Here is a 27,522-nt window from a genome sequence, read left to right on the forward strand (position 1 = left end):
GGTAGAGTAGCAACTAAACACAAATTTCTGACTGAGAGACCCCAAACACTGCCACAGCACTGCCACTGGGAATGCACTTGGACACTTGGAGCATGCCTAAACTACAGAAAAGCCCATCTTAACATTAAACAAAAGAGTGACTAGGGGTCTGCACTTGAACCTGACCTCTGTTGTTAATTAACAGAGCTGTAGCCCCAGTGATTTAAGAGTCTGCAGCCTATTTCCATTCCCTGCTTGAACTGAATGTTATGGCTACCTAGAGAGCTAACGGAATTTGTGCAAGTGTCCACTTGCTCAGTGTTGTTTCAATCTGTGAGAGTTAAGCCTCTGCATCCCCATCTTCATAATGGATCTGAAATAGTTTATTAGAAAAAAATCTTAAGCCCCTGGATCACCTAATAGCTTTTGACAATTTCTCCACGGACAGTTAACCTGTGCCAATTTGAATTAAGATAAATTCCATCACACAGTAATTTCTATTTCATTGTACAATTCCATTTATGGCTGTGAAAGAACAGACAAGAAAAAGGAAAAAAGGGTCGCATTGTCATGTGATAACCACCCAAAAAACATTCCTTGAATATACAGTTGAATGCAAGTAAGAAAGAAGAAAATAAAAGTCCTGATGAAAAAAAATAGGTCCATGGGAAACACATATTGCAGGGAATTATCCCTAGGGGGTTTGTGCCAGCAGCCCTGTAAGAACTTCACCCTCTGGCTTGCTGTGCATCATCTCCCACATTCTGTTTTCTGGTGTGCTTTTATGAAGTCTTTGCAAGGTTACACCCTTGCAGTAGCCTGTACTCAGCTTGGCTTTTGAAGAGAACAGTATCAGTAGAATAATTTCACAAAGAAATATGACTTGGAACAAAAAATAGACTTTGGCATTAAAAAATTATGCTTACCTTTGGAGGTGTTTAGAGTTTTTGGGGATAAATAGAGAGAAATGTGATAACTTTAATTGTTTTTGAATCAGAGTTTTGCATTAATTTATTCTATAAAGGATAAGAAACAAATTCACCTCTTCAACTTCCCAACCATGCAGTGACTCTCTTCCCCTTCCCAGGGAACTACAGGTTGATTTTCCCCATGTGTCTCTTTTCTGTGGTTCAAGTTCTCACTCATTACTCAGAGTGACCATCTGCATCTACTGGAAATGTGCTGACTGCTCACCTATTAACAACTCAATTCCAGAAGCCCATTTCTATGTGAAAAATGGGAGTAGCCCCTTCATTCTTAAAGATGTAGATTTTTGCCAAAAAACCATCAACAGAGGAAGATGAGAGCAGTGACATCACTTACTAAAAACCACCGGGATAAAATTTCTAACAATGTGAAGTTGCTATAGAGTTGCTACAGTAATCCCAAAGGCCCAAGCCCTACCATGCAGGGAAATACAGGAAAATCTTCTGCCAGCTGGCATAGTTAATTTAGTAGAAATAAGGACTGCGGGTTTGATCCAGAGATCTGCTTCAATCAACAGTGTCTTTTCCAATCATTTCAGTGGGCTTTGGACCCTATCCTAAGACAGCATGACCACCAAGAACAGCTGGGCAGGTGTGACTGTTTTGCTTGGCCAGGGGAGTTATTTCCAGAGGCATCACTCACTGTGGCATGACGGATGGAACAGGGGAATGAGAAAGCCATTTTGGCTACCCTTTGGCAAAGTTTTCAGGCAGTTTTTTAAAGCTGTGTCCACCCATCATTGCAGAACAATTCCTGTAGGCTTGTGCTTCCTTTCCTAGCAATCAGTAGGATGTAGGGTGGTCAAGTGGGTGAGTGAAACAACTTCTCATGTCTGAAAATGTGAGTTCACATCCTGTTACAGGTCTCATGACAGTGTGTTCTCTGCCCAGTTCATAGTTCATTTATTCACATCATCAGCACCAGATGGTGTCTCAGATATGTGACATCTCCCACTGGGGACAATAAGATAATTTTATATCAAATGTCACAGCAGTAGGTTGGCAGAGTTCTTTCATGTGGACTACAAGAGAATCTGGCTTCATAAAAGTTCTCATAACATTATCACTGCTCTCTCAGCACCTTCAGCTTTTGTTATAGGATGGGATTCATCTCTACTGATCTAGATTTTAATCTTGGCTGCATGTGAACTTCAGAGAAGAGCAGCTTCTCTTCTCACAGAAGGCTATCTTTCTCTTTCTGACAGAGAATTCTAAACAAGCAGCTCTGATTTGATGCTCTTCTTCTAGATAGCTGATATCAAACAAAATTAATCACATTATATCAGTCAAGTTCCTACTACTAGATAAGAATTTTGCAAGAAGCTTGTTCACCATATAATCTATTCTGCAGAGGTTGCTCAGGACTTTGCTGCCATAAATAAATATATGACAAAATATATGTGGCAAGAAATGAAGGATAAAACAAACATGACAATCACCCAAAACAACAAACAAACAAACAAAACAAACAAACAAAAATCCCCAAACCCAACAGAAACAGAGTTGGAAGTGCTAAGGGCATCTCTATTCAACTGCTGTATAAACTTTGTGGCAAAGATATTTTGAAAAATCAAGTTACTTAAATTTATTGAAATGCCTTCTGTGTAAGCTGAGTTTGACAGGAATCACTCTGGGCAAGTCCTGGTCCCACATGATCTACAAAGATGCCTTCTCTTCCCTCACCTGTTATTTGTATCCAAATGTGGTCATACGGTGCAAGTCTAATATTCCTTAAATAAAATAAATACACACTAAATTAACACCACCACACATATGTAAGCTTTTCTCCTTTTTTTCACTTGTCTTATTAAATTTGCAGCTTAGTAGAGTGCTGGATGTGTGGATCTCACACAATGCTGAGACATACAGTGTGACTGTGTTAACATTATGTGGGAAATGTGGCCAAGTTTCTCAAAAGCTGGTGCCAGAAGCTGGGCTCCTAAATAAACCTCCAATTTGCCAAACTGGATAGTGCTTCACACCATCCAGTGAACGCTGTAAAAGCTGCTGGGTCTAACACCTATTAAAATGGTGGCTATTATTTGGGAACTTAGCTATAAGGTATGTGAACACATATCCTTTTCATTAATGAGGCATCTGTAGTTCAGCAGAGCTGGTGCCTACTGAAAATAGAATGTTGTTTCCCTGGGAACTTCAAAAGGGTTTCTATTCCAAGTGTGTTGAAAATCCCAGTTTAAAAGTGTCCTGTCACGTGTATCCTGAGACTCACTTAGCACTAAGACTCAAGCACCTGCAGGGTAGGGTAGATTGATCATATTGAGTGAAGTAGGTATCTGCTTGCTTTTATTATGTCCAGGCTGGGAATTTTTATGGATTTCAGAAGCAGAACTGAGAACCAGCAAGTCACTCTTTTGAGTACTGGAAGTATCCATTACGAAACATGAAAGAGTGAAGTACTTCTTAAATCTCTCCCATATCAGGGAATTAGATGTCTTATTCTGGGCTTCCCTCCTTGAGGAGGTGTCCATTGTCCTGAGAACTCCTTGCTCCCTCCTGTTAAAGGTGTTTTACTTTTCATAGGTTAATTACTTCTCATCTTAGACAAAACTAGTAAGTGTTAAGTCTTCCAGGCTCTAAATAAGTTGTCTTATCACTGACTAATCAAGCAAACAGCAGATAAAATAGAGGAACTACCTTCATCCTCTCACTTCTGAGTAAAATGGGGACCTCCAACACAGCCAACACACTGAAGGTGAAACTTGGGTTCCTGAGAAGCATAAATACCATGTGGCTTCTTTTCTGTAGACTGATCAGAGCTGCACAATCCATTTTGTATTTGTCTACAATGTCTACAAAACCCCTTAATACTCTCTACAAGTTAAGTGAGTTGTGCCAGGAGGACTGAACACTCAATGGGGAGACTTTCACAGTAACCTTGAAGCTACTGAGTGAGCCTGAAGGAGGGCTGGGGTGAGGGACACAAATCAGGTTTGTAGGAGAAAAACAAACAGTGCCAATTTTAAATGGAATCAAACTCATTCTTCCCCCTCAACAAAAAGCACAAACAAAAATTTTAAGTCCCCTATTACTTTTTAATGGTTGTATCCCATAGCTTGTAAGATTTGCTCTTGTGGGGTTTTTTTGAGCACTTTGTATTGCTTTTCCATTTAACACACCTGTGCTCTTGATAGAAAAAGCTGAGAAAATTAAGCACTAATCTGAGACTAGCTGAGCTGAGACCAGCTGGATGAGTGAACTCGACTTAGCAGGTGGCACTTTGCAATTCTCTGCTGACCTCTGCCATGAGGAAAGGTGACAAGGTTTGCAACATTGAAAAAGGGTATTAGGAGCTGGAAGGTGATTCATGTTGTGGAAAACAGGTTGGTAAGTAACAGGAGATGTAGAAGGCTTTCTGAGGAAAAAAAAAAAAACATAAAGTGAAACATTTGACTTAAATAAGCTGCCCCATTTTACAGTAGGGAGATCAAAGGAGAGAGGAATTGGAGAAGCAAAAACTGCAGTCTGTCCCATAAAAGATAGGTGAAAGGGGAAGATAAGTCTAAAAATAACAAGAGAAACCTGTGCAACCTTAAATGTCTTATGAACAAGCTTATTAAAGCAGCAAAACTAACCAGAAGGGAGGACAAGGGTAGATTTTGGCAGGCAGTATTACCCTGTGGCACTGCAAAGTCCCAATGGACACCACATCTTGATCAGCCTGCACACTGGAATACCAGAAGAAATAAAGGAAGGGGTTTCACTGAAGAAAGGAGAGAAAGCAAAGGAGAGAGAGAAAAGGATGAAGAAGGATGAAGATGAGTCAGGGGAGGGTTAGGTTGGTTATCAGGAAAAGGTTCTTCACCCAGAGGGTCGTTGGGCACTGGAACAGCTCCCCAGAGAACAGGGAAATCTGAGGAGTTGTAAGGGAACTCAGTTAATAAAAGGAAAACATGAAGAATTCAAGAGCCCAGGACCGTATTCATATCTAAAGTAGAAAGGGGTGAGACATTAAACTCTTCAAATAGAAAAGAGCAATGTGTTGGGCTGCTTCTTCTTGTAGCTAAGTGACTCAGACTGGCAGATTCTTACTTTGCTCATTCAGATGTTTTGATCTTTTGACAAATCAGATCAGTAAGATATCTAGACTCATCAAAAATGCTTGCTGCAGCCTTGGCTAGCATTTAACAGTCCTTCATTCTGCAGTAGATCAGACTGAGTGTTAAGCTGTATCTTTAAACACTGACATTCCTCTAAAAATCTGACCTTAATGACATTTAATTACATCAATGAAATGAGTATGACTCCTGTCTACCCCATCAGAATTTCCAAATGGGCACTATGAGTTGCTGTGATACTGAACTTGCTACAGCTCAATAAATAAACTCGAGAAGTTTTCTTCCTCCTAATTCACTGAAAATCTTTTTCAAATGTAATTTCTGGGAGGGCATTATGAAAACTCTGCTTCAGAACACATTTTAAAGGAAGTTCTCCATGATTTCTTTATTAATGGATAATTTCCTGAGAGAAACACTAAGAGACTGGAATAAAACTGGATTTGTTATCTGGAGACAGCTGCAGATATGCAAGTCCAATTTCTCAAACAGCTAAAGCAGATAGAGCAAAAGCTCCTTTGTTTTTCAACTCACCCTCTGTGCTGGGGCTGCCCACTTCATGCTTTTCTTTCTGTCTCTTTTTATTTTCACCTTCCAAATGGAAAAAGATTTGAAGCCTCGCCTCTGTTTAATTCCCATTATTTCCACTCACACTTTAATATCCCTGAGAGAAGTTAAAGAGCTTGTGTTCTGCAGTGTCAGTGCTGTGGAGTGTGCCAGAGGTCCCCTGCCACCGTGTCCAGGGGTGTTTTGATGACAGCAGAGGGCAGGCAGAACGCAGGGACATGAGCAGAGAGGGGCTGCTGCTGCCTGAGCCCACTCAGCATTGTGAAGGCATGATATCATGGTCATACTGGGAGTTTATCTCACACACAAATTGCCACAGGAAGCATTTTGTCAAAATTTCAAAATCAAAGTTGCCACAGTCTCTACAGTGAGCAGCTTTATTTACTTTGGAGATAAAGACAGCAGAGCAGAAAGTTAAATTAGGGTATGCAGTCTCCCGCTTCTGTATAAATGCTGAGAGGAAGTCAATGTATTTCTCAAAGCCAACCACCAAAAGAAATGCATTTCCTAGAATAGCCATTTTTAGACTATGCCAGTAACTTAAAAGTATAGGAAATATAGAATCAGAGCAGTGTTAGCTATGCCAACTGTAGGCAACACTTACAAGGAGCTTAAATTTCAAAAATGTTCTAGTAACTTTAAAAAGGATAGATTATCCCTCTGGCTTTGGTCTGAGCATTCCTGAACCACCTCACAGCTGAAAAAAAAAGACAAAATTAATCTTCAAGGAAGAGCATTTCAGCATTCATATTGCAGTCGTCTTGGGTTCATGCTGCTTCTTTTCCTGGCCTTTTAGCACAGTACTGCTTTTCCAAACCCCACCCTAAATCCATTCATATCCAAGTTTGGCATAGCCCATCACAAGCCAGGAGCATGGCATGAATCTACTTATTTGGGTACCCTACATCAAAGTACTAAGCCTGAAGTATTTTGCAGTGCAGCTCACTGAGAGAACAGCTAAAAAGCTATGCAGCAATACATTGACCTAATCTATACAGTAAATATGATAGATATCTTTCTTCTGACAGTTTTCCTCAGTAAATCCACTTCATTTCTCAGTCCTTGGTCAGACAAACTCCTACAGAATTCCACTGACTAAAGGTTTGGAGGACTTTTAAGGTACTATTTTCTCACAGCTGTTATCAGGTGCTTAAAGGAAGCAGTTGGAGAGCTAAGGGTTGGCTTAAAGAAAATATTTATCTTTAAACTTTCCAACTTCTATAAAACTTGCAACCATGGATATTCAAATCAGTGATAAAGATCAGCACTGACATGCTTCTGCATGGCATGTTTCCTTCCCTGCGAATCCCAGCCCAACCATGTGATGGCTAATACACTCAAAAATGCAATGAGCTTATGACCCGTCTATCTGTGCAAAGTGTTCATCCTTATGGGGCACTCTGAGTTTTTCAAGAGAGTTATTTTAATCTCTTTAGATGCCATGGGACCAGCCATTGTTCTCTCTGGCACCATTTTTGCAGCTAAAATTAAATTCATCTGATCTTCTTAACCAGCCATGGAAGTTGCACACACACACAAAAAAAAATTAAATTTAATCTTCTTTTTGGGGGCACTGTGTATTTCACATGACAGAGAGATGCGTAAGCTGGCAATGCCTAAATTGTCCAAATAAATTGAGATTTGCTCCATCAGGGCAGATCCTGGGCAGGCCAAATCAGTCTCTGAGCTGTCCTGGTCTTTGCAGAGAGAGCTGAAAGAAGCTGAAAGAAGGGAATCAGCACTTGGGGCCTGACCTGCTGAGCGCTGGGACCACCACATGCAGCAAGCTGCATCAGCTTGGACCATGCAGTTCAGCCCAGTGGAAGGATGAAGAAGAAAACACAGAGATACAAGGAAATGTGTTAAAAGATGAACTAAATTAAGTAGATAATGTGGTTTGAGGCAAAGATCACACCAGTGCTGAGGTTGGAGAAATAGTGCAGAAACACCCAGATGGCTTCTAGGCCTCGTCCAACACTGACTGCTCATGGCTGGCTGCCTAATACTTGTTCACTGAATACTTGACCAAGGTAATAAAGAGCTATTCCAGATGAAACTGTTGCTCTTCTACATTTTCATGTGCTAAGATTTGCCTAAAGTTGTGATGATGTTTTTAAAGTTGACGTGTTTTTAGAAAATACCATTTCTTCCTCATCTGTAATGTCAGCCTGACATCTGTAATGTCAGAAATTTATTTGGAAATTAAATTTCCAAATTTAATACTGTGACAGAAGTGGGAAAAGAAAACTTTAATGAGTTTTTCAAAGTTTTCTTTCTCATTTTGGCGTGTTACAGCTGAAGTCTAAGAGACTGGGATTAAAAGTATTTCCAGATACCAAATTTCTCTTTTCTTCCTTTCACTTACTTTTTATCACATAAAATGTCCAGCAGTTACTTCCTTATTTTACGTCAAAACACAACACATACACAAATACACACAACAGAATCAATGACAGTATCTCAATGATTTTAACAAAAGACACAAAGATAATAGAAATACAAATAAAAAGCCTGTGATAACTATACAAAGAAATGCCTTTGGCTTTTTATGAAACATTGACACCTTAGGGGTGATCCCAACAGACAGAAATATAGCCATACAGTGGGAGAACACAATATGAGAGACAATCAGGAAATAGTCTGGACACAATGTTATCTCAGAGACATGGAAAAATGCATATTTATATACTTACGGTGTAGGTAGAAGTCTGAGCTATCAACAGAAGGGGAAAAGTTAAGAGGATAATTTGAAACATCCTGAGCAGAAAATATAAATTACCAGCCTGGGGAGGAGTGTGAAGCGTGATTGCCTCTGAGTAAAAGAGAGGTGTGTAATTAGGGAGACACTTACTGTGCCAGGCCTGGGGTAGGGGATGCGGCCCTCGTACTGCACCCAGCGGTGATCCGCGCTCTCCTTGTGGGCGTAGGGGCCATTGAACACGGCCCTGATCTCGGCCATGCTGTACACACACACTGCAGAGCCCTTGAACACCGAGCTGCAAGGCAAGAGGCATCCGTGGGCAGGCTGCAAACCCTGCGGTGCCTCGGGCAGGGAGGCAGCGAGTCACAGCGACAGGGCCGCGATCCATCCTACACCCGCCACGCTGCTGAACATCAACGAGCACGGGTCTGCTAACGACACTTCTTTAATGTCACTGTGGGTGATGCCCAGAGAGGCTGCCTGGACAGTGTTAAAGGAATAAAGCAGCTATTTATTAAAAAGCCTTCCAAGGATACACCTTGGGCAGTACAAGAGCCTGGCTGGGGCTCTGCCCAAGATGGATGACTGGTTACGAGTTTTCACACTTTTATAACTTTTGGTCCATTTACATATTGAGGTTAATTGTCCAATTACGGCTTCAGGTTATGAAGTCCCATCTTCCCAGATTGCTCTCCGAAATTCACCGTTGTTTATAATTTTTGGGTCTGAAGCAACAATGCTGTCATTGGTTCTCGGGCTGAAAAATGATTCTTTTGTTTAACTAAACTGAAGAGAACTTGCTAACACTTTATATGAAGTTCAGAGTTATATACTAAAGCAGTACAGAATCTGGAAAATATGAAAGGTACAACTTAAGGCATAATTGTAACAGTTTTAAGCATTGCTCGATTGAAACCTGGTTTGGCCTTTGGGACTACTTGATAGGGTGTCATTTTTTCTAGTGGCTGACAGTCTCCAGCTATCATTTACAAGCTCTTTTGATTAGAATTTTATCCCAAGTGAAGGACATTTATTTACATTGTGTTAATATCTGGAAGTCCATATATTAGTGATATAGGTGAGGTCCCTGAGAACTACAAGTTGTATCGGAAAGACAAAAAACCCCAAGATATAAAAATAAATACTTATTTAATTTTCATGCATTTTCCCTTTTTAAAATGTATTTATATTAAAAAATCTAAGACATTTCAGTTTTCCAAAGAATACCATGCCAGGCTGCTGAGTAGCATGTACTTTAGTTGTTTCACAAACCATTTCATTTATTGTGCAATATTTACTTCAATTTTAAGTATTTTCAGTGGCTACATATTCGAGAGACCCTCTGTGGTAACTGTTTCTGAATTAAGGAGTGTCTTGTCAATTCCTCATTGTAGTCATACTTGTCAGCATTAGTCTAGTCATTTACACTTAATTCAAAGTTTCTGGAGAGAAAAGAATTTTGTTTTTTCTGACAATTTTATAGAGAGCACCTCACTATTGATCTGAGAGGTCATTAATTAATTAGTGCATCATCCCCCTGAGATAAAGTTGGATTACCCTTTCATTAACTCTGAACTATAAAATCACTTAACTATCAGTTTAGAGAGTAATTTTGATACTAAGAAATAGCAGATGTCAACATGTTACTTACAGAAATGAGGTTTCACAACAATAATTTGCCTGAAATTGTAACTATTGGTTGCTCAATAAATATTATAGAAATTTAGAGATTCAACTTGATGAGGTTGAAGCAATATAGTTTGCTTTTGATTGTTACATTTACATTACTTTTTACAATCACTCTCAAAAGTTAGGCACACAAAGGTTCACGGACATAATTTACTATTTCCAGTTCTGAAAAATATTTTCCTCAGTGACTACAGCCTTGACATTGGACACCTTATTCCAGCAGTTCCTAACTGCTCTCAGGAATCAGAACCTAGTCTAGAAGACCTGAGTATATACAAAAGTATAAAAGTCCTGAGTATGATCTTCATCATTTACTTCCAGAGGCAAACATGATCTCAACACATACCTTGTTGTAGTGAAGACTCCATACACAAGAGGGTTCCTCTCATCTCTTGTAGAAAGTAAGAATATATCTTCTGCAATGAGAAAAATATATTTGAGGATTTATTTTTTTAGTTAAACATCCATTGACTATTAATTATCCATTAACCATTTGTAATTAGGAAATTTGTAAAAATATAACCAGATTTAATTTTTATTGGAATTTTAATTTCTGCCACGTGAATTTTGTGTAATATTTTGAAATATGTTCATTTGCAGATAGTCTGGGTTTTATACCAAATCAGATTTTTACTTTCCAGCTTTTGGAGGGAAAGGGAAAAACACTGCAATTCTGATCAGATCAGTGTAAGTTATAATCAGGGACTTCTGATCAAAGTCAGAGGTATTACTAACCCTACTTGGAAGAGGAGTAAAATCAAAACAAGACACAGTGCTTCCATAAACAAGAGGGGAAAAAACCCAACAAAAGCAGGTATTACTAACATCAAAATAGACCATTAAAGATAAATCAACTTACGCAGCTCATCGAAATGTGTGTCTGCCCCCTCAGGACCAGGTATGGAACACACAAGCCTGGCTTTCAGAAAAGTTGTCCACTTGTTTATTAGGCTTCTTTGGCCTCCCATATCATTCTATCAAAAATAAAATTAAATTCTTTAATATTAAAAAAGTAAGGACTTTAACACATGACAGCACAGTATGGACTATGCATCTTCTGTCTGATTCATTCCACAGTTGACTCTAACCATAACAAAAATTTTTTTTTTTCATTTTCTTTTTCCTAAAAGAGAGTAGGAGAGCCTTTTTTAAAATAGTTTCTGTAATTACTTATCAGCTCAGAGAGTGGGCAATTCAAATTTTCTAATTACACCCAAAACTGCAAAGTTCCTTCATTAGCTTTTTAAATATAATATCTGTATCAAGTGATTTCTTTCTCTTTGTGAGGGTAACTTTAATTATCAGTTGTTCTTCAAAATTCTTTACAAACCAAATAATAAAACAGAACATTCTGGATAGATTTTGGGAAAAAAAAAAAGAAAAAAAGGAAAATTATATGCAGTTTACAGTGCAAATACCACACTGTTTTTTGGGTTTTTTTTTGTGTACACAGTACAGAGAAAAATGCATTCCAGATAAAACCAGTCATATTATTTTAATAATCATTGTTACAGAAATACCAGTCTGTCCTCCTGCAACAAGGATTTTTTACATTTATTTTACTATGGGTTTCCAAAACTTAAGCACATTTGCCCAAATTTCCTTTAGCCAGAGAAATTAAAAAATATAGAAAGGGTCACTTGAAGTTGGAATTACCTTTCTGAAGGGCAAGTGAACTTCTACTGATTTGGATCAGCAGAGGTGTATGGATAGTAGATTTTAGAAGATTTAAATTTTAAGAAGCCAAACTGGGAGTTTGCTCATGTAGTTCTTCCATGGACTACATAAAGGACCCTACTGGTTCCAAACAGCAGAACTATTTAGGTTCTGCAAAGCTGTTTGGGCCCCAGGAGTCTTGATCCTAAAAATGGTAAGGGCAATGAGATACCAGCAGGAACCAAGAACTGAAACACTTAAAAGAAATGTTATCACCAGCAGTAGTCTCCCAGCTGTAGGCTCTGAATGATCCCAGGAAGTGCCTACTCCCCTCAGTTATAAACTCTGAAGCTTAGGGGATCTGTGCTGTAAGTTTAAGGACCACAATATATTCAGTCCCTTCAGATTCATTAGGAGAAATCACTTTTTTGTTAATTCACTTTGCAATCTGAAGGCACAGAACCAGCCAGAGTAGGAAACACTGGGTGGTGGGAATTACATGTCATCACTACAGATTTTATTTGGCCTTTCAGGGCTGTATCACATATACGACAGGCATTCAGAAAGATGGTTTTAAGTGCTGAAATAACCTCAAAAGTAGTAACAATTCTCTGGTAATGCAGTCTAACTGCTTTTCCTTTTCATGTACCTGCTACTTTCAAATAGACTAACTCAGCTGGAAATGATTCCTGTTAATATATGGCCTTTGGAACTCCTGCTCTTATAAGAATTGCTGCCTCCTCTCTTGATTTCCTGAGGTTCTGCCAAGCCTGAAGCTTTGCATCTACCCAACAGATTTATTACATAGGTGTCAAAATTAGCAGCCTGAAGCCAATAGAAAAAAAAAAAAACCTCTGCATGTGTGTGTTCTGTTCAAAGGCAGAGCAAACAGACTGTGGTGCAGTTGAAACCAAACAACTACAAAGATGCAACAAAGAATGCTAAAAAGCAAGGACTGTTAAGCTTTTCCTTCCTCTGGCAATTCAGATTAGCTAAGCAAATCTCACACTGCAGAGCTCCCACTTTGATTTCTGGTGGAAGCAGTGCAGTATCACAGGGGAGGAGATGTCTCTAACTACCTGACTGAAATCTGGAAACAGGAAGAAAGTGTGGAGCACGTGATGGGACTGGAATAGAAGAAGGACCCTTGTCTAGTTCCTACTCCTGTCACTGCAGCACTCGGCTTCTGCAAGAGATGGGAAGATATGTATTTGTGTTTTACCAATCCTTAAGTTGTGATCCACCACAGCATTTTCACAAATGCTTATTTCAAATGTATCAGTAGTTCCACTGAGTTGCTAGAGAGCAGTGTGAACCAAACACTGTGCTCAAAGGAAGCAATCCTAGCAAGTGCAATATGCATTAAAATATAAAATATATGGATTAAAGATGTATCCACTTTTGCTTGCTCTCAAGCCAGGACATGATGTTAACCATGTTATTTGAGTCTAAGAGACATTAGAACAGACATTCACTAGATGTGTTTTACATACCCAGAAGCTGCCAAAGTAACACTGTACAGTTTATAATGGAGCAAAGGGGATTCAGTGACCAGTCAGCATTCCAAGAGCTACCAAGTCCTTCTGAAGCCAGAGAGTGACAAATTTATGGTGAAGAGAGACTGAAAAGAACTTTCACCGATTTAGACAGTTGCACACATAATATGCTGACATATCCTTCAACATGCTTCTTCCTACTGCCATGGCTGAGTGAAATAAAAAGCACATTTTACTAAAAAGATATTTTTGCTTGTGGTTTTGGGGGCGTTTTTTGATCAGTAGCCATATAGTACTCCTGAATTCTGTATGTCATCTCTGATTAATACAGTGTCTTTCCTTTCCTACAGCATGCCCAGTATTCATTGAGATTGACTGAGAAAGTGCAGGAACTGACAAAGGCCATGATGATTTTATCTACATACAGAATTAGTTCAGCTCAGACTAAGGAGGTTCAGAAACTATAAATAGTTTAGGTATGTCTTTTCTCCTTGAGTCTCAAGTAGAAGTAATCTAACAAAGCTCTGTAAATACCTATTATTTTAAGAAAGGGCACCCCTTCCTTCCTTATACTATCTTTTTGGTGCATATTAGGTTAGTCTTTGACCCATTTTGAGGCTTCAGGTGCAGGATAACATACAGTTCTCCTTTCCTTCAGACCATGTTGATGTGTACTCACACACTTAGCATTTTATCTGCCCACTCTGGTGGAGATTCCTTGGACCCTCATCATTCCTGATTATTGGCTTCTGAGAGGCTGAACAAAGGAAATACTGACCCAAGTTCTTTTTGAGACTGGGCTGCTACAGAAGGAAGACAATCTTTTTTACCAAATAGATTATTTAATAGTAGCAGTCTGGAATGAATCATTGATATGCTCAAATTCTGTGAGCTGGCTGTAGAGCAGGACATAAATACAGTAGGGTGTACAGGCAGGGTAGTCAGTGGATTAGAAGAAATGCATGGAAGAATGAAAATCACCAAAGCAAAGTCCAGTTAGTGCACAGGTGAGCAGAAGTGAGAATTAAACACAAAGTCAGACTCCTAAGAAGCCCATTCAGCTGATTTATACCAAGCAAAGGTTTGCCTCAAGCCTGTTTAAGTAATTAACTGGATGTACTAAAATGATTTTTGACAAGAGATATGGTCTGAATACAAAGAACTCCAAATATTTCAGGGAGATTGGACAAGGAGACAAGATAAATTTAAGTGCTGAGAGAAGGGGAAGGCAGCATGAACAAACCTTTCATTCCAAAAATATGGCTAATCTTGTACCAGCCAACCAGCCTTGAGTATCTGATATCTTATCTCTCAAAATATCACTTCTAAGCACACTGGATTAGCTGTGTTTACTATAAACTTTGTAACTGGACAGATGAAGGCACTTAGGGACTGCACATTTCATTCTGAATATAAATAAAGCTTTAATTAGCACTTACTGCTTTGTAATCTCACAAGCTGTAACAAATACCAACACTTCTGCCTGAAATACCTTCTTTTTAACAGAAAGAAGGGCCTGTAAAATCATGGTTACTTGTGCTTGTCTGAGTCAGAAATGCCAGCTAGAAGGGGAGCTGTTCAATCCATCACCTGTTGAGGAAATACTACCCCAAAATATCACAAAATATTATAGCTACAAATTACTTAGATAAATGTGGAAGTAATCCAATATGACTTTAATAAATCAGGCAGACTCTTATTTACAGAAATCCTAAAATTTAATCCCTTTTCAATAAGCTGGTTCCAGAAAACAATTTGTTGAAGTGAGAACTCATGTTTCTACCAAATTACACTGAGAATTCAAATATCAGATGTCCCACTTCCATGAGTATAGGTAATTGTATGGCCTTCTGACATTCAGAAGACTGCCGTTTAAATGGCACAGTGTAAATTTTGTGAAGTAATTTAAGGTCATATCAAGCACTTCTCATGGGAATCTTCTTTTCAGTTTTTGATCTGCAATTTATGTGCAATTAAGCAAAACAACAGGTTTTTCAAACCATCTAGCTAAAGATAAGTTCACATGAGAATAAAAGCAATCAGAAAAGATACTGCTCTATGATCAACTGATTTAAAAATCAACTTATATTAAAGACTTTCTGTTGTATCTATTTCCTATTCTGTTGTATCTTGTATACTATTAAAATGAACAAATGTTAGTCTTGGAATCTAGTAGGCAGGAAAACAGATGGCAATAAAAGTAAAGAACATCTGCATCGTTGGGGATTTAAATCTCTTATTTGCTTGTAAGTAACAGTGACAAATTGAACATTAGAACAAAAAGTGCAGTTATCTGAAAAATCAGTCTACATCAAAGATGTCAAACACAGTGATTCATAAAACTTTAAAGACAGTAATTATCCTGAACAGCCTCTAAAAGGAAGAAAAAAAAAAGGAAGAAAAAAGAAAAAGACAATGAGTGGAATTTCTAGAAGCAGGTTATTAATTACAGCCAGTGGCAAGATGTGCAAAAGGACTATCCAAAGAGAATTCCTGGCCTGAATAAAAGGAAATGTTGGAGAACAGAGAGGAAAAGTGCTGAAACTGCAAAAGGCCCTGGAGCCTTTCTCTTATTGAAGCTTAGCGATGTGACAAAGCTACCAGAAACAAATGGCATCCCCTGAAGCAAAGCTTTATATTATGGAGGAAAAAAAATCTCCAACCTTGTAGCTGACTTTATAAATGGAGAAACAGCCAACAGTCTCCTTTCAACTTCTGTCTTCAGGTTCACATTTCTTTTTTAATTATTTTGTTTTACTTTACATATTCTGTCCCCACTCAACTCTTTTAGGTACCAACCTAACACAGGAACGTTAAATTTGCTCCTTGAGGAACTCAGGTGCAGAATTTCTTGTCCAAACCATATGAATCCTCCTCTGGCTTCATCAGGCTATGGCTGAAAACATCAAGCTACACATGAAGTGTGTATAGCTTGAAAAAAAAGCTACACTTGCAATGTAAGCAGGAGAAAAAAGGCACATGAGACTTTAGAACTTGGACTGCTTTCCTATGGATATATCAAGTAAACCTGGGCAAATAACTTCTCCTCTGTGTCTGCAGGTCCCATCTGACAATGAGGTGGGGACTCTGTTTAGTTCCTGCTCCTCAACCAGTCTTGTTTTTATCTCATTGAGAAAATACACTGAGCATGCATAACTGTTTGGTTCACCATGGAAAATGTTGGGGTTTATTTTGGAAAACATTTAAACATCACACCCAGAAGTTTCTATCAAATTATCTCTGGATGGGATCCAGACTGGAAAATCTAACGAAACAGCAAAGAAAAATGCTGGACTGTTACTAAACATACTATGAAAAAATCCCCAAAATCCAGAAACTAACAGGCTCAGGTAAATACAAGGATGGTTTGCAGCAAATAAAAGAATAAAACTAAGCACCATTTTACCTTATGGCCATGCAGCAATCCTGCTCATATTAAGCAGGCATGCTAATCATAAGATTATTCCCCTAAACTGTCCAAATGATGCCACAAATTAAATGTATTCTACTATATCCACCACTAGGCTGTTCAATCTAACTTCAATGGCAATTTGAATTTAGCAAAGTCTTATGGCATATAAAATATGTTATGGGATTCTCAGGAAAATCTACTTAAAATGTGGAGTATAAATTGTACATGCTTTATTCCAGTGTGTTTGAATTATTTTTACCTGTCTCTCATCTAAAGTTTCACATATACCTAATATAAATTATATTATATCCATACATTAGGATATAAAAAAACAGAGGACAAAACCTTCAGGTTATGAAAAGCTGCATTCTTGATAATGAAGGCAAGGCAAGTAAATAGATGGATCATCCAATTAATGTCTAACAGGAGATCAGAATTTATATTATTTTAACAGGTTGACAGCATTATGAAACTGGAGGAGTATGAGACACAGTACTGGGATAAACTGGTTTATTTATGAACAAATAAGCTTGAATTTGCCATTCAGAATTTCATATTCTGAAATCAGAATGCCTTGCATTTCAGGTTCCAGGGACTCAGTAGAGTCAGTGGAAAATACGCCTTCAGAGCGTGATTTCGGTTGAAGATGGAAGGAGCCTTCCTCCAAAAACTAGTTGTCTGCCTTTACTAAAGGAAGGGAATGCCTGATAATTAGTTTCCTCACTTGGGTGCCTGAAATCACTTGCATGAGATATTGTGACCACAGCATTGACAACCACAGGTTGGGAGCTGGGAAGGGCATGAGACCGAAGAACAAAGGTAGAGCAGGAGTTCTCTAGAATGTGGAATCCTGAAACATCTGTATTTGCAGTACTGTACTCAATCAACAATAGCAAAACTGCAAACCACGGTGCATGTTTATAGTAAATGTACTGATGGGAAAAAAAAGACAGTCATGTGAGGAAACTTCAAAATCAGAAAGTCATTATTTGCTACTCTTAAAGATATTTGAACATCTGAGCCAAAGCATTCACAAGTCAGGGATTTTGGATTAGTCATAGGAACTTCAATTAACTCTAGAGGCTTCCACTTCTGAGCCAAGGTGTACTTACAGTGTCTTATGCAACATCTCTTTGGCAACTAGGATGGCTTCCAAAGTTTTCTTTGGAGGTTGTGCAGCTGCATTTCCATAGTCCAGTTTTTAAAGATCTATCTTAACACTGCAACTTCTTTCTCACTTTCCCTGAAGCTCAGTAAAACTCAGTCACACCTCCTTACATATAAGCATATCTTACATATTTTTGCCTCATCTGTAAATCATGATTTCCCCTTTTAAAACACCAATTACTGAAACACACCCATGTGGGACAGAAATATATGAAACTTCCTATACTTATATAACCTTGCCAATAAGGAAAATTGGACCAAAAGACCTGACAAAACCTGATGTTGTATCTCTTAATCCATCACAGTTAGAAGCAGATACCCTATGGAACTGGACAATCTCTAACACATCAGCCCTTAAAAATGAAATCATCATGATGAGCATCTGCTTTTCTACATAATTTGAAAACTTTCAAATGACACATAATGTGCAAATATCAAATTTGGATGTCCAAGCAGTGTTGGTTGCCAAAGGACTCACGGCTGCAAAGACACTCAGTGGGCAAATGAGGGCCAAGGTTGTTCAAGAGATGACTTTTTCAGAGAGTTCTTAATCATTATTATTGAGAAATCAATAAAAAAACTATTTCCCATGGCTGGAGTTGTGGGTAGGCAATATTATGGTGACAAAGGAGGTATGTAAGCTTGTAACACACAGGAAGTTAAATCTCGTCTGGAATGAGTTGCCTCCAGAACTGGAAACAGGATAGCTGCACGAGCATGGCTCTGAGCCCAGATTAATTAGCCCAGCTGAGGACATGTGAACATGGCTACTTGGCTTCCGAGACCCGGCTCGTGTGGCTGAACGGGACAGCAGGACACTGCCAGGACAGCTCCAAGGGCTGTGGAGAGAGATCAGTTATCTACACAATATAGAAATACCAACAATGAAAATGGGCCAGTTATCCCTGGTCACAGTAAAGGCATGGCTAGACTATATCCAGGACAACACCTCAACTTCTACACACCAGCAGCCCTGTGGCAAAGCCCACGGAGACTCTGGACTAGGAGCCACAAAGGAATAGCTCCCTCCTGCCATTCTGGGAATACAAATTGCTCTAAGCACCAGATGGGAGGCAAGGTCACAGCCTTGAACTCTGCTGATGTGCATGGCTTTGGAAATAAATTACATTACCCAAAGGTGGAATCCAGGGTGTGTCCAGGGCTCTCGACTCAAGAGCTCTTAAAATGATTACATTCCAGTGTGCTTAGAAAGTACAGTTTAACCGAGAGGGCTGTGCCTAATTGCAGTATTCTTTTCCCCAGGTACAGCTTGGTATATATAGGGGTGGAACAGTATTAAAAAAAAAAAAAAAAAAAAAAAAGGAAAATAAAAAAAGAAGAAAAAAAAGACAAAGAGCTCACTTGTTCCCACTAGAACAAAGGCTGCTTCTGGATACCAAACACTTTGGGAAATATGGGAAAACATCAGGGGCTGAAATGTGATTTCTTGGCAGTTGAGGTCTCGGAAACCAGCCTCTAAGACTGCAAGCTTTAATTTTTGCAATACATCACCAAAACCATTAAAGAGAAGCTTGTAACACAGCAAATGCAAACCACTGTAATAATAAACAGGATTTTCTTACTGCAGCAGAGAGACTACTGCTTTTGGCTCATTTCCACTTCATTCCAATAGGATGAGGTTGTAACTATGAAAAGATGTGTTTCTATATAGATAACAAACAAACAAAAGCTCCAACAACTTTCCTCCCTCTTCAAAACTTTTTCTGTGACTCCTCTATGTTAGATTTTTATTTCTCCTTTTATTTGAGTGGGGAAAATAAGAGGGAAAACTGTGACTTTTCTAGGGCTACACTTGTACATATACAAGGTGTCAATAAATAAATTACAATTCTGCCATCATTTAGTGGTGAATATGTTCAGAAATGAAGCTGACTTGGCACTGGACTGCATAAGGCACAGTGTACGGATGCTGAAATTGGTTTGTTTTTTTTTAAATCTTCTTCAATGTGTAATGTCTGTGTCCTGTCTTCATCTGATGCAAAGCAGTTCAGCATTGTGGGCTTTGAAGACAGTGTAGCTGTAAAAGCTTATGCCCGTGTTTCTAGAAATAGGAAAAAGTGCATCCATGCTCTTAAGAAATTAAGGTTTGTGTGATCATTTAATATACATATGTGTAACTGCATAGATTTTAAAAAAGAAATAAATTTTTCTGGCTAATCTTCAATAGTAAATTTTTGGTTATGGTCTTACATGAAAATAAAACCAATAACTCCAAATATTGCAATTTATGTAAGTATGAACACACCAGAAGTAGGATTAGGTATTGCAGATGGGGTAATGATACTTTTTCTGCCTAGCTCAAACCAAAAACAGGAAATGCCATTTGCCATGATAAATGACACAACTGGTTCTAAAAGTGGCTGTTGAAAGCTGTTCCTCCCCAGTGCCCGTGACACCCCCAGTGACACAGAAGAGATGATGTAAAGTCGAGTGAGGCTGTGCAGAGCTGCAGTGGCTGTGCTCTTGCAGCACAGGATGCAGGGCACTGGGTGCAGACACTCTGGTGAACAGGACAAGTGACAGCTGTTGGACTCTGGGCAGAGAGCTGCCAGCAAGAGCACTGCAGTCTTCTGGGTCTGAAAGTAGCTGGGAAAAAGGAATGCTTTCCAGAGATTTTCCCTAAGGGAAGGGATCACTGAGAGACCATATTGCTGAACCTTGAAAATCAGCCAAAGAATAGGCTGCATTGACTAAGCTTCTTACTAAAAACAAAGCCTATTCTGATTTCAGCATGTGTTTCTGGCACTAAAGGACAAGAGCCTTAAGGCATGGTGAGGTAGAGCGCAATCGAGTTCTAGTAGAAAAAAACTGTGTTTACACCAAGCAGACTCCTTCAGAAGTTGCTGAGCTCCTCCTAAATACAGTTACTCTTTGCTTAACAGTGAAAGAAGTCAAAGACTTAACTTTGTACAGATCACATTAATGAAGCAGTGCAAATAGAAATTGTTATCAATTGCTGCAAAGGCATTGTTCTCGTGTCAGAGACAATTAAGCACAGCAGATGTTTTATACTACAGCACAGATCCAAAATATCTCGTTCCATGACCAGACAAGTCTATTTGCATATTTAATTTATATTAAATGCCCATAATAATTATATTTTTATTATAATAATTAGCAATATGGGGTTTTTTAATTTGTTAATAATTAAGACAAATATAAAAAGCAGGAGTCTGGATTATCAAGAGAATTTTGCAACCAGTGGGAAGTACTCAGTAAGTAAAGAAGACAGTTTAGAACTATTAATAATAATCACCTTGCTTATCAGTTTTCATTGTTTTGGTTTGACTACTAAAAATAAAATTCATTACATTTTTCCCATTAACATGATTACTCTACAAATTCATTCTCATTTGAGGTATGATTATACACAGTCATTAGGATTTCCTTACAACACATTTGCTTTTATTATGATAGCTTATCTCCCTTTTTCTCTAGGTAAAGGATCCTGGTTTTCTCTAGCCAATGTATCTTACTTTACTATACACTCTCATGTGCCTTGGCTTGAAAATTTTGTCTATCCATTACTCCTAATGCATTAAGTGCTCTCTCATAATCAGCAAATGCCATGTCTAGCAGCAAATCATAAATGTTTGCATTTCCATTCTGTCATTAATCACTCTGCTGTGAAATATTCAACTAAAGATTATCCATTCTTTCATCTGGCTAAAAACCTACTAGAGAACTGATTTATGAATGAATGTTTTGTTATCTTAACACTTTAGGTCAAGGACAGAAGTGTGAAATGGCTGTGGCCACTGAAATCTCTGCTGGACTGCAGAGCAGCTGTAGATCTACACATCCATACACTTGTCCACTCTTTGTTTTCAGTGTGTGTCCACAGCTGAATGGGTGCTCTTCTCCCACACACATCTTATTGCAAATCAGAAACACTTTTGTTCATGTACTAATTTTGAAGTTTCTTGAGAAACTGCCAGCATAGTCACACTGCTCAGAAATTGCAAGTCAGTTAAAGCTTCTGAACAAAATCACAGAAATGTACCTACTGGTGTGACTTCTGTGGTGTTGCTCTTATCTAATTTATCACAAGATAAACATTTGCTCAAAGCTGATGTTTACTATGTTACTAATATGAAGGCAGCTTTCAAGTTTCATTTTCCTGATTTTTACCAGTGATTCCTGAAGACCCAAGGGCAGGATGGGAGCACTTCTACTAACTGCTTCTGTTACTACAGAATAGAGGGACAGAGTGTCCATGGGGACATGGGTGGATAGAGTGTGTTTAACACAGAAGTCTACAAACCTTTCTGCCACTGTGAGTAGAGACCTCAGTAAAACCATCAGGCTGCTAAACAGCAAACTACATTGACTGCTGGCTTCATGTGTAGGAATGATCTTTTTCTTCTCATCTTTTGAGGAGGCTTCTTCCCTTGACAGAGCTGCTTCTCCAAGAAGACTGAAGCTCATGAAAGCCCGAGTCTGTATATACCATTGGGGCACAAATCTTTCATATATGGCAAACCCAAAACCCAAGCAGAATGAAGGAGAAAGTGAAGGAGTTCATTCAAAGGATGTCAGGCACCAGCCAAATTAACTTTTTACATTGCAGGAGACCCAGGGTCTCATTCCTCCTGGCCACTAGGTCAAGGATTGCTCTTCTTCCAAAGGGAGGGAACCTCTAAGCAGATGTGGGTGTAGCTCAGAAACTGCATACTTCCTTAGCCTCCTCTCACCCCAGAAGGTTATCAGGAATGTGCAGAAACAAATGACTGATCCCAGCTCTCAGCAATGCCCAGGAATGGTGTATGGAGCCAAGCTAAGGAATGGGTTTGTACGTCCATGCATCAACGGGCACTTTCCACAGAACCACACCTTGCCACTGTGTACACTTTGACTCATCCATCCTCACTGGAAGCTCATGAAACAAAGCTCAACACTGTTGCATTGAAGGTCAATACTTTACTGTTTGGACATAGGGTTATAATTTATAAACTTATTAGCTTTTTAAAAGTCTATTTTTATCAAGTCTATTTTTTACTGAGTAATAGATAGCATTAGTAATCTATGTTCAGAAAAATTACTACAGTGACTCATTGGGTAACAAAGGGGAAAACATGTTTCTCACAGAAATAAAACAAAATTGCTTAATTTTTATCAAAAAGATAGTCCTCACCTTACAAACTCTCCCAACTCTAGAAAGGATTGTCTTGTCAGATGTGCCACTATCTTGTGATATTTCTCGAAAAAAGAAGTAGATTTTATCATCATCTGGGTTATAGGTATCTGGGATAGGAAAAGTTCCAATGAATTTCGCTCCTGGAAATTAAAAGAAAAATGGGGTTAAAATCTGAAGAAAAGCCTTAGTACTTGCTGTTAAACTCCACATTTATGTTACCTCTTTCAGTGAAATAAATATACAGATATGTAGCAGTGAGTTTTTTAATAACTCCAAGTGAAAACCACCACAGAGTCTGAAGTATTTGCTCTCAGGCTAATGTTTATGTGTATAGATCTTACTACCACTTGCAAAAGTAAGCAGCACTGGTTATCATTATCTGTTTGGAAACAGAGTAACTCTCAGTACAAAGTATTACCTACACAAATCTGCCTTACTGCTCTGGCCACCAAAATGAAGCTAAGTAGATTTTCTGAAATGATCCGGTAAAATTTAGGTTAATTTAATTACTCATGGCAGCAGTTATGAATACAGAAATATACTATTGTTGGCTAGAGATAGCTTGCAAAGGAATGTTTCCCACATATCTGTGATACAGCAATCTTACTGACTATATCTACCAAATCCAACACAGTGCCATGCTGGAACTCCCCAGTCAGCACCACAAACTCCAGAACTGGTTGGTCAGTCTTAAGGACGCACATCCTTGTGCTTGAAAACAGATTAACTATATCAATGTAATGGTTTGTTTGGGTTATTTAAATCTGCTTTTTGCAAAACATGCCTTGTTGTGGCCATTACATTATTCCTGGTCTCCTCCAAGGCAAGCGTGGGTGTCTGCCTGCATCTTGCAGGCATGCTTACATGCTTACTGGGCCAAGATGTTGCTCATTGCTCCCAAGCTCCCTCATCCATGGTCTTCAATCCTGCTCTACATGCTCACTAGTTGAGGGCTTTTGTTTTCAGTATTGGGATTATTTGTTTGTTTGTTTTCCTTGTAATTTTGCACTAAAATCATAAATTGAAGCAATTCCAAGGTCTATGACTGCAGCAGAGCAGCCAACAACCCTGCCTTGCACAAGTGAACCAGCTGCTTGGGGCAGTGATTTTTAAGACACTCCCCAGTGTGCTGCAATAGATGAGCTCTTTGGAGAGCACTTGGATCAATGATGTTTTTCTTTAAACAGAAGTGGCTATACAAATACAGTGCAAAGAGACCCTTGACTCTAAAATACATTCTTTCAGCAATAAAATACACAGTCTTTGTCCCCCAGTATCAGGTAGGCTGCAGCAGAAAGCAATAAGGAGGGTGGTGTAAGAATGCAGAGCAAACACAGCACACTGTTTATGTGGGGGAATACTATTATCAGCTTTCAATATATCTTCATGCCTTTGTCCTTTTCATAATGATTGTTACTTTATATTAGCCTTGAGGAATTTTCACCATGAACTCTACAGTACACATAGAAGAAAAAGAGTCCTTGCTTCAAAAGTTTGCAGTCTGAGACAAAGAACCTGAGACAAAATGGGATTTGTTTAAGTGCTCAGTGTGCACCTTTGTGACAGAAGAATAAATTTATGGGTGAAAATAGTCACAGTGCTGCTTCCATTTTAAACCTTTCTAACACTAGAGAATGGTGTCAGCAGAAAAATGAAATTATGCAAGGATCAAGATCTATAAATTTAAGTTAGGCTTTCAAAATGAGCTTGAGGAAAATATTCCATTACCCCTCAGGGCCTGTAAGGCTATTTTGAAGATTAGATCTCTAAGCACGAATAAATACATAAATATGCTTCTAGTATGGTTTCCTAAATATATGGTTAGCAAAATAGCCATTTAAGTGGAAACCTGTGAAATTCTTCTATACCATGTTTTTGAAAGTCACATCCTTTTTTTCTTAATCCACATTCACAGAACAAAACCCTGAGTGTATGGGGGGTTGAAGATTAAACTTCATTGCTTTCCTTGGCAAGCTAAATGCAAAAATAAATGTCTCAATACCAATTTCTGGAACATATTTAAAAGAATCTCTAATTAGAGTTAAAAGAACACCAATATTTAGCAACTTTAAATCACAACTGAAAACACTGAAGTTGAAAGTTAAATTAAAAGAGAAATACATTGTAAAGGATATGAAGATTAAGTGAAAATAATTAAATGGAACAGGTTATGATCTCAAAAGCACATAATGTTCTGCAATTGAGATCTTTGTCTCATCTTTTCTGACCCATCTATCCAATATATAAAAGTGCATTTAAACTAACTGTGAATTAGGTTTTTGGATTGTTTTAATGGGAGAAAAAACTAATTATGACGATTTTGAACTACTGTTTGTTTTCCCAGAGACAGAGCTATTTCTCCCACTATTTGCTTCAGCAGAAGCTCTTCCCACATGTTAAATAAATTCATGGCTAGATTGTATATAACCAAGCTGGGGATTAAAGGCATCATGAGCTCTGGCCATAGATGGTACACGTGTTGCTTGTGCTGTTTTTCATGTGGCCTTGTGGGAACAGCTGATCCAGCTGGTCCTTCACTGCTGGGTTGGTCCTTCACTGTTGGTTACCTGCTGGCTATCACTTCCTTCTGAAACCAGCAATGATTTTTGGCAGTGCAACCTATGGTGAACTTAGGCTCAGAAAAAGGCAACCACAAAGGAGTGCCTGCCCCAGAACTCAAAAAAAATGAAAAACCAACCCAAAACAGTGGGAAGCAGCACCTCTGTGTAGTTGGGCTGCCAGAAATACATGGCATGACAGAATACAAAGCACAGTGCTTACCTCATTTACCATAACCACCTAGAAGTCAAGCTCCTAACCCATTCTCAGCCAGGTCCTCTCTCAGGGAGGGACAAAGGGACAATGAATAATCCTATTTTGAGACAGATTCCTACAATAGGCAGGGTGAGTCACCCTCTGGAAGTGTCACTTCTCTCAGTAAATTACAGAGGCAAGCAAGAGGACTGAGCTCAGACAGGATGCTAGCTTTTGCCTTTTAGAACTAAGAGAGCTGAATTGCATCCAAAGTTCGCAGGATATAAAGAACTCATTGCCTCCCAGACTTTGCCCTGGAAAAGACGACTAAATTGCTATGAAAAAAGTGAAAAGGAAAGAAAAAAGAGATGACTGCAATTCAAGGAAGCTCTCATTCCAGCTAAGGCCTTCTCTTCCTACGAAGGAGGAAGGAATGTGCAGCCGCTCAGTGGATGCCTGTGTGTAGGGCTGGCAGGGTGCTGTGCTCTGCCCACGGGGCTGGCACGGGGCAGACTCGGTTCCAGTGGGTGGCTTTGCCATCCGGAGAGGGGCCACCAGCCCCACGTGCCTTGTCCCCAGGAGAAGCAGCTCCAGGGAGCAGCTGTGGGAACGCCTGAGAGCCCAGCCCTGCTCCCCTCTGCTCCAGTGCCACTCTTGCAGGAGTACGAGCACGTGTGAGCCTGAGTCATGGGAAAGATTTGCTGCCTTCTTCCTTCCCCCTCTGTGGAGCTGCTATTCAGCCACCGAGATTAGGACACGTCTTAATTAGTCAAGATAGAGATGCCCTGCAAGGAACTGGAAGGTATCCCACGCATTTTTCCCTCATGCTTTGTCTTTACCTCCCTTCCCTCAGGGAAGGATAATTTTGTTTCCAGAAACAAGAGTAAGACTAAACTTTAAAAACATTAAGGTGCATTATAGCAAAACTTCCTTCGCCCTCTGAAGAAAACAAGCTGTACATTTTATGCTTATCCTAAGTAAAGCATGAGTCATGCATGGTAATAATTTATTTCCAATTGTGTAATTATCCAAGTATGTACAACTTTTACTGGAGGTCTAACACATGCTTGGTAAATGGGCAGTAGACTTAGGAAAGAGGGGATTTAGATGAGATGGGAGTTTTAAATCTGAAATCAAGTAAATATTTTCTTTCTACCAGTGTTGGCTGAAAGCACAGAAGTATGTAATTGGTAACATTACACAATAAAGTGGAAATATATTGGCCACCCTATGGCTTATTGCAAAAATGATGCCGTCATTTCAAGTTGCATTTAAAATTTTCTCAAACCCTAAAAGGACTGTTTCAAAATATTAAAAACACCTAGTTTATGTCTATGCCTCTTAGTGTAACACTGAATGGATTGTGTTTATGAAGTCTTAGACAGAATTGTGGTTGTAGAGTTTTATATGGCTGGAAACAAGGTAAACCTGAAGAATATATAGGGTCTTCAGTGTTTATATAGTGTGGGGCAATTTTCACCTCACAGTCTAGCATACTAAAGCTGTTTTTCAGACCCAGACATATTAATATACTGTTCTCCTTAGAAAAGTTTCACAAATACAGATGCTTTAAGTGAAAACAGAATAAATCATGAATCAATCTAAATGAGAGAGGAAATGCAGATACCACCCTCCCCGAACTAAAACATCTAAACATTTCTCAAACCTACAGTTTATTCTGTTTTCTTGTACTGCTCCCTTGCCTCAAACTGCTCATGAAGAAACAATAGTAAGAGAAAGAAATGTTTAGAACTGTATTTTTAAGCTACAAGTTCTTTTGGACTAGGAACTGAACCCTGTAGTGCTCATCAAAGTGGATATCTACACTAATGATTACACCAGATGCTCCTCAAGGCCAAACCACAGTAAACCTTTGTTTTTACC

General features: G+C 38.9%; 1 protein-coding gene across 4 annotated transcripts in view; it reads right to left on the reverse strand.

Annotated features, from left to right (window-relative positions):
• The window catches only part of SEMA3D (semaphorin 3D), a 134,183-nt gene that overhangs the window by 25,804 nt on the left and 80,857 nt on the right, over positions 1–27,522 (reverse strand). For all 4 annotated transcript variants that reach the window (XM_021539566.3, XM_085568257.1, XM_021539570.4 and 1 more), the window contains exons 8-11: positions 22,882–23,024; positions 10,855–10,969; positions 10,342–10,411; positions 8,457–8,601 (exon numbers count right to left, since the gene is read on the reverse strand). In XM_021539566.3, coding sequence (XP_021395241.1) covers positions 8,457–8,601; positions 10,342–10,411; positions 10,855–10,969; positions 22,882–23,024 — 473 coding nt within the window. The remainder of the gene's footprint in view (positions 1–8,456; positions 8,602–10,341; positions 10,412–10,854; positions 10,970–22,881; positions 23,025–27,522) is intronic.

The sequence above is a fragment of the Lonchura striata genome, chromosome 1A (assembly GCF_050655825.1).
Source record: "Lonchura striata isolate lonStrDom1 chromosome 1A, ASM5065582v1, whole genome shotgun sequence".
Lineage (NCBI taxonomy): Eukaryota > Metazoa > Chordata > Aves > Passeriformes > Estrildidae > Lonchura > Lonchura striata.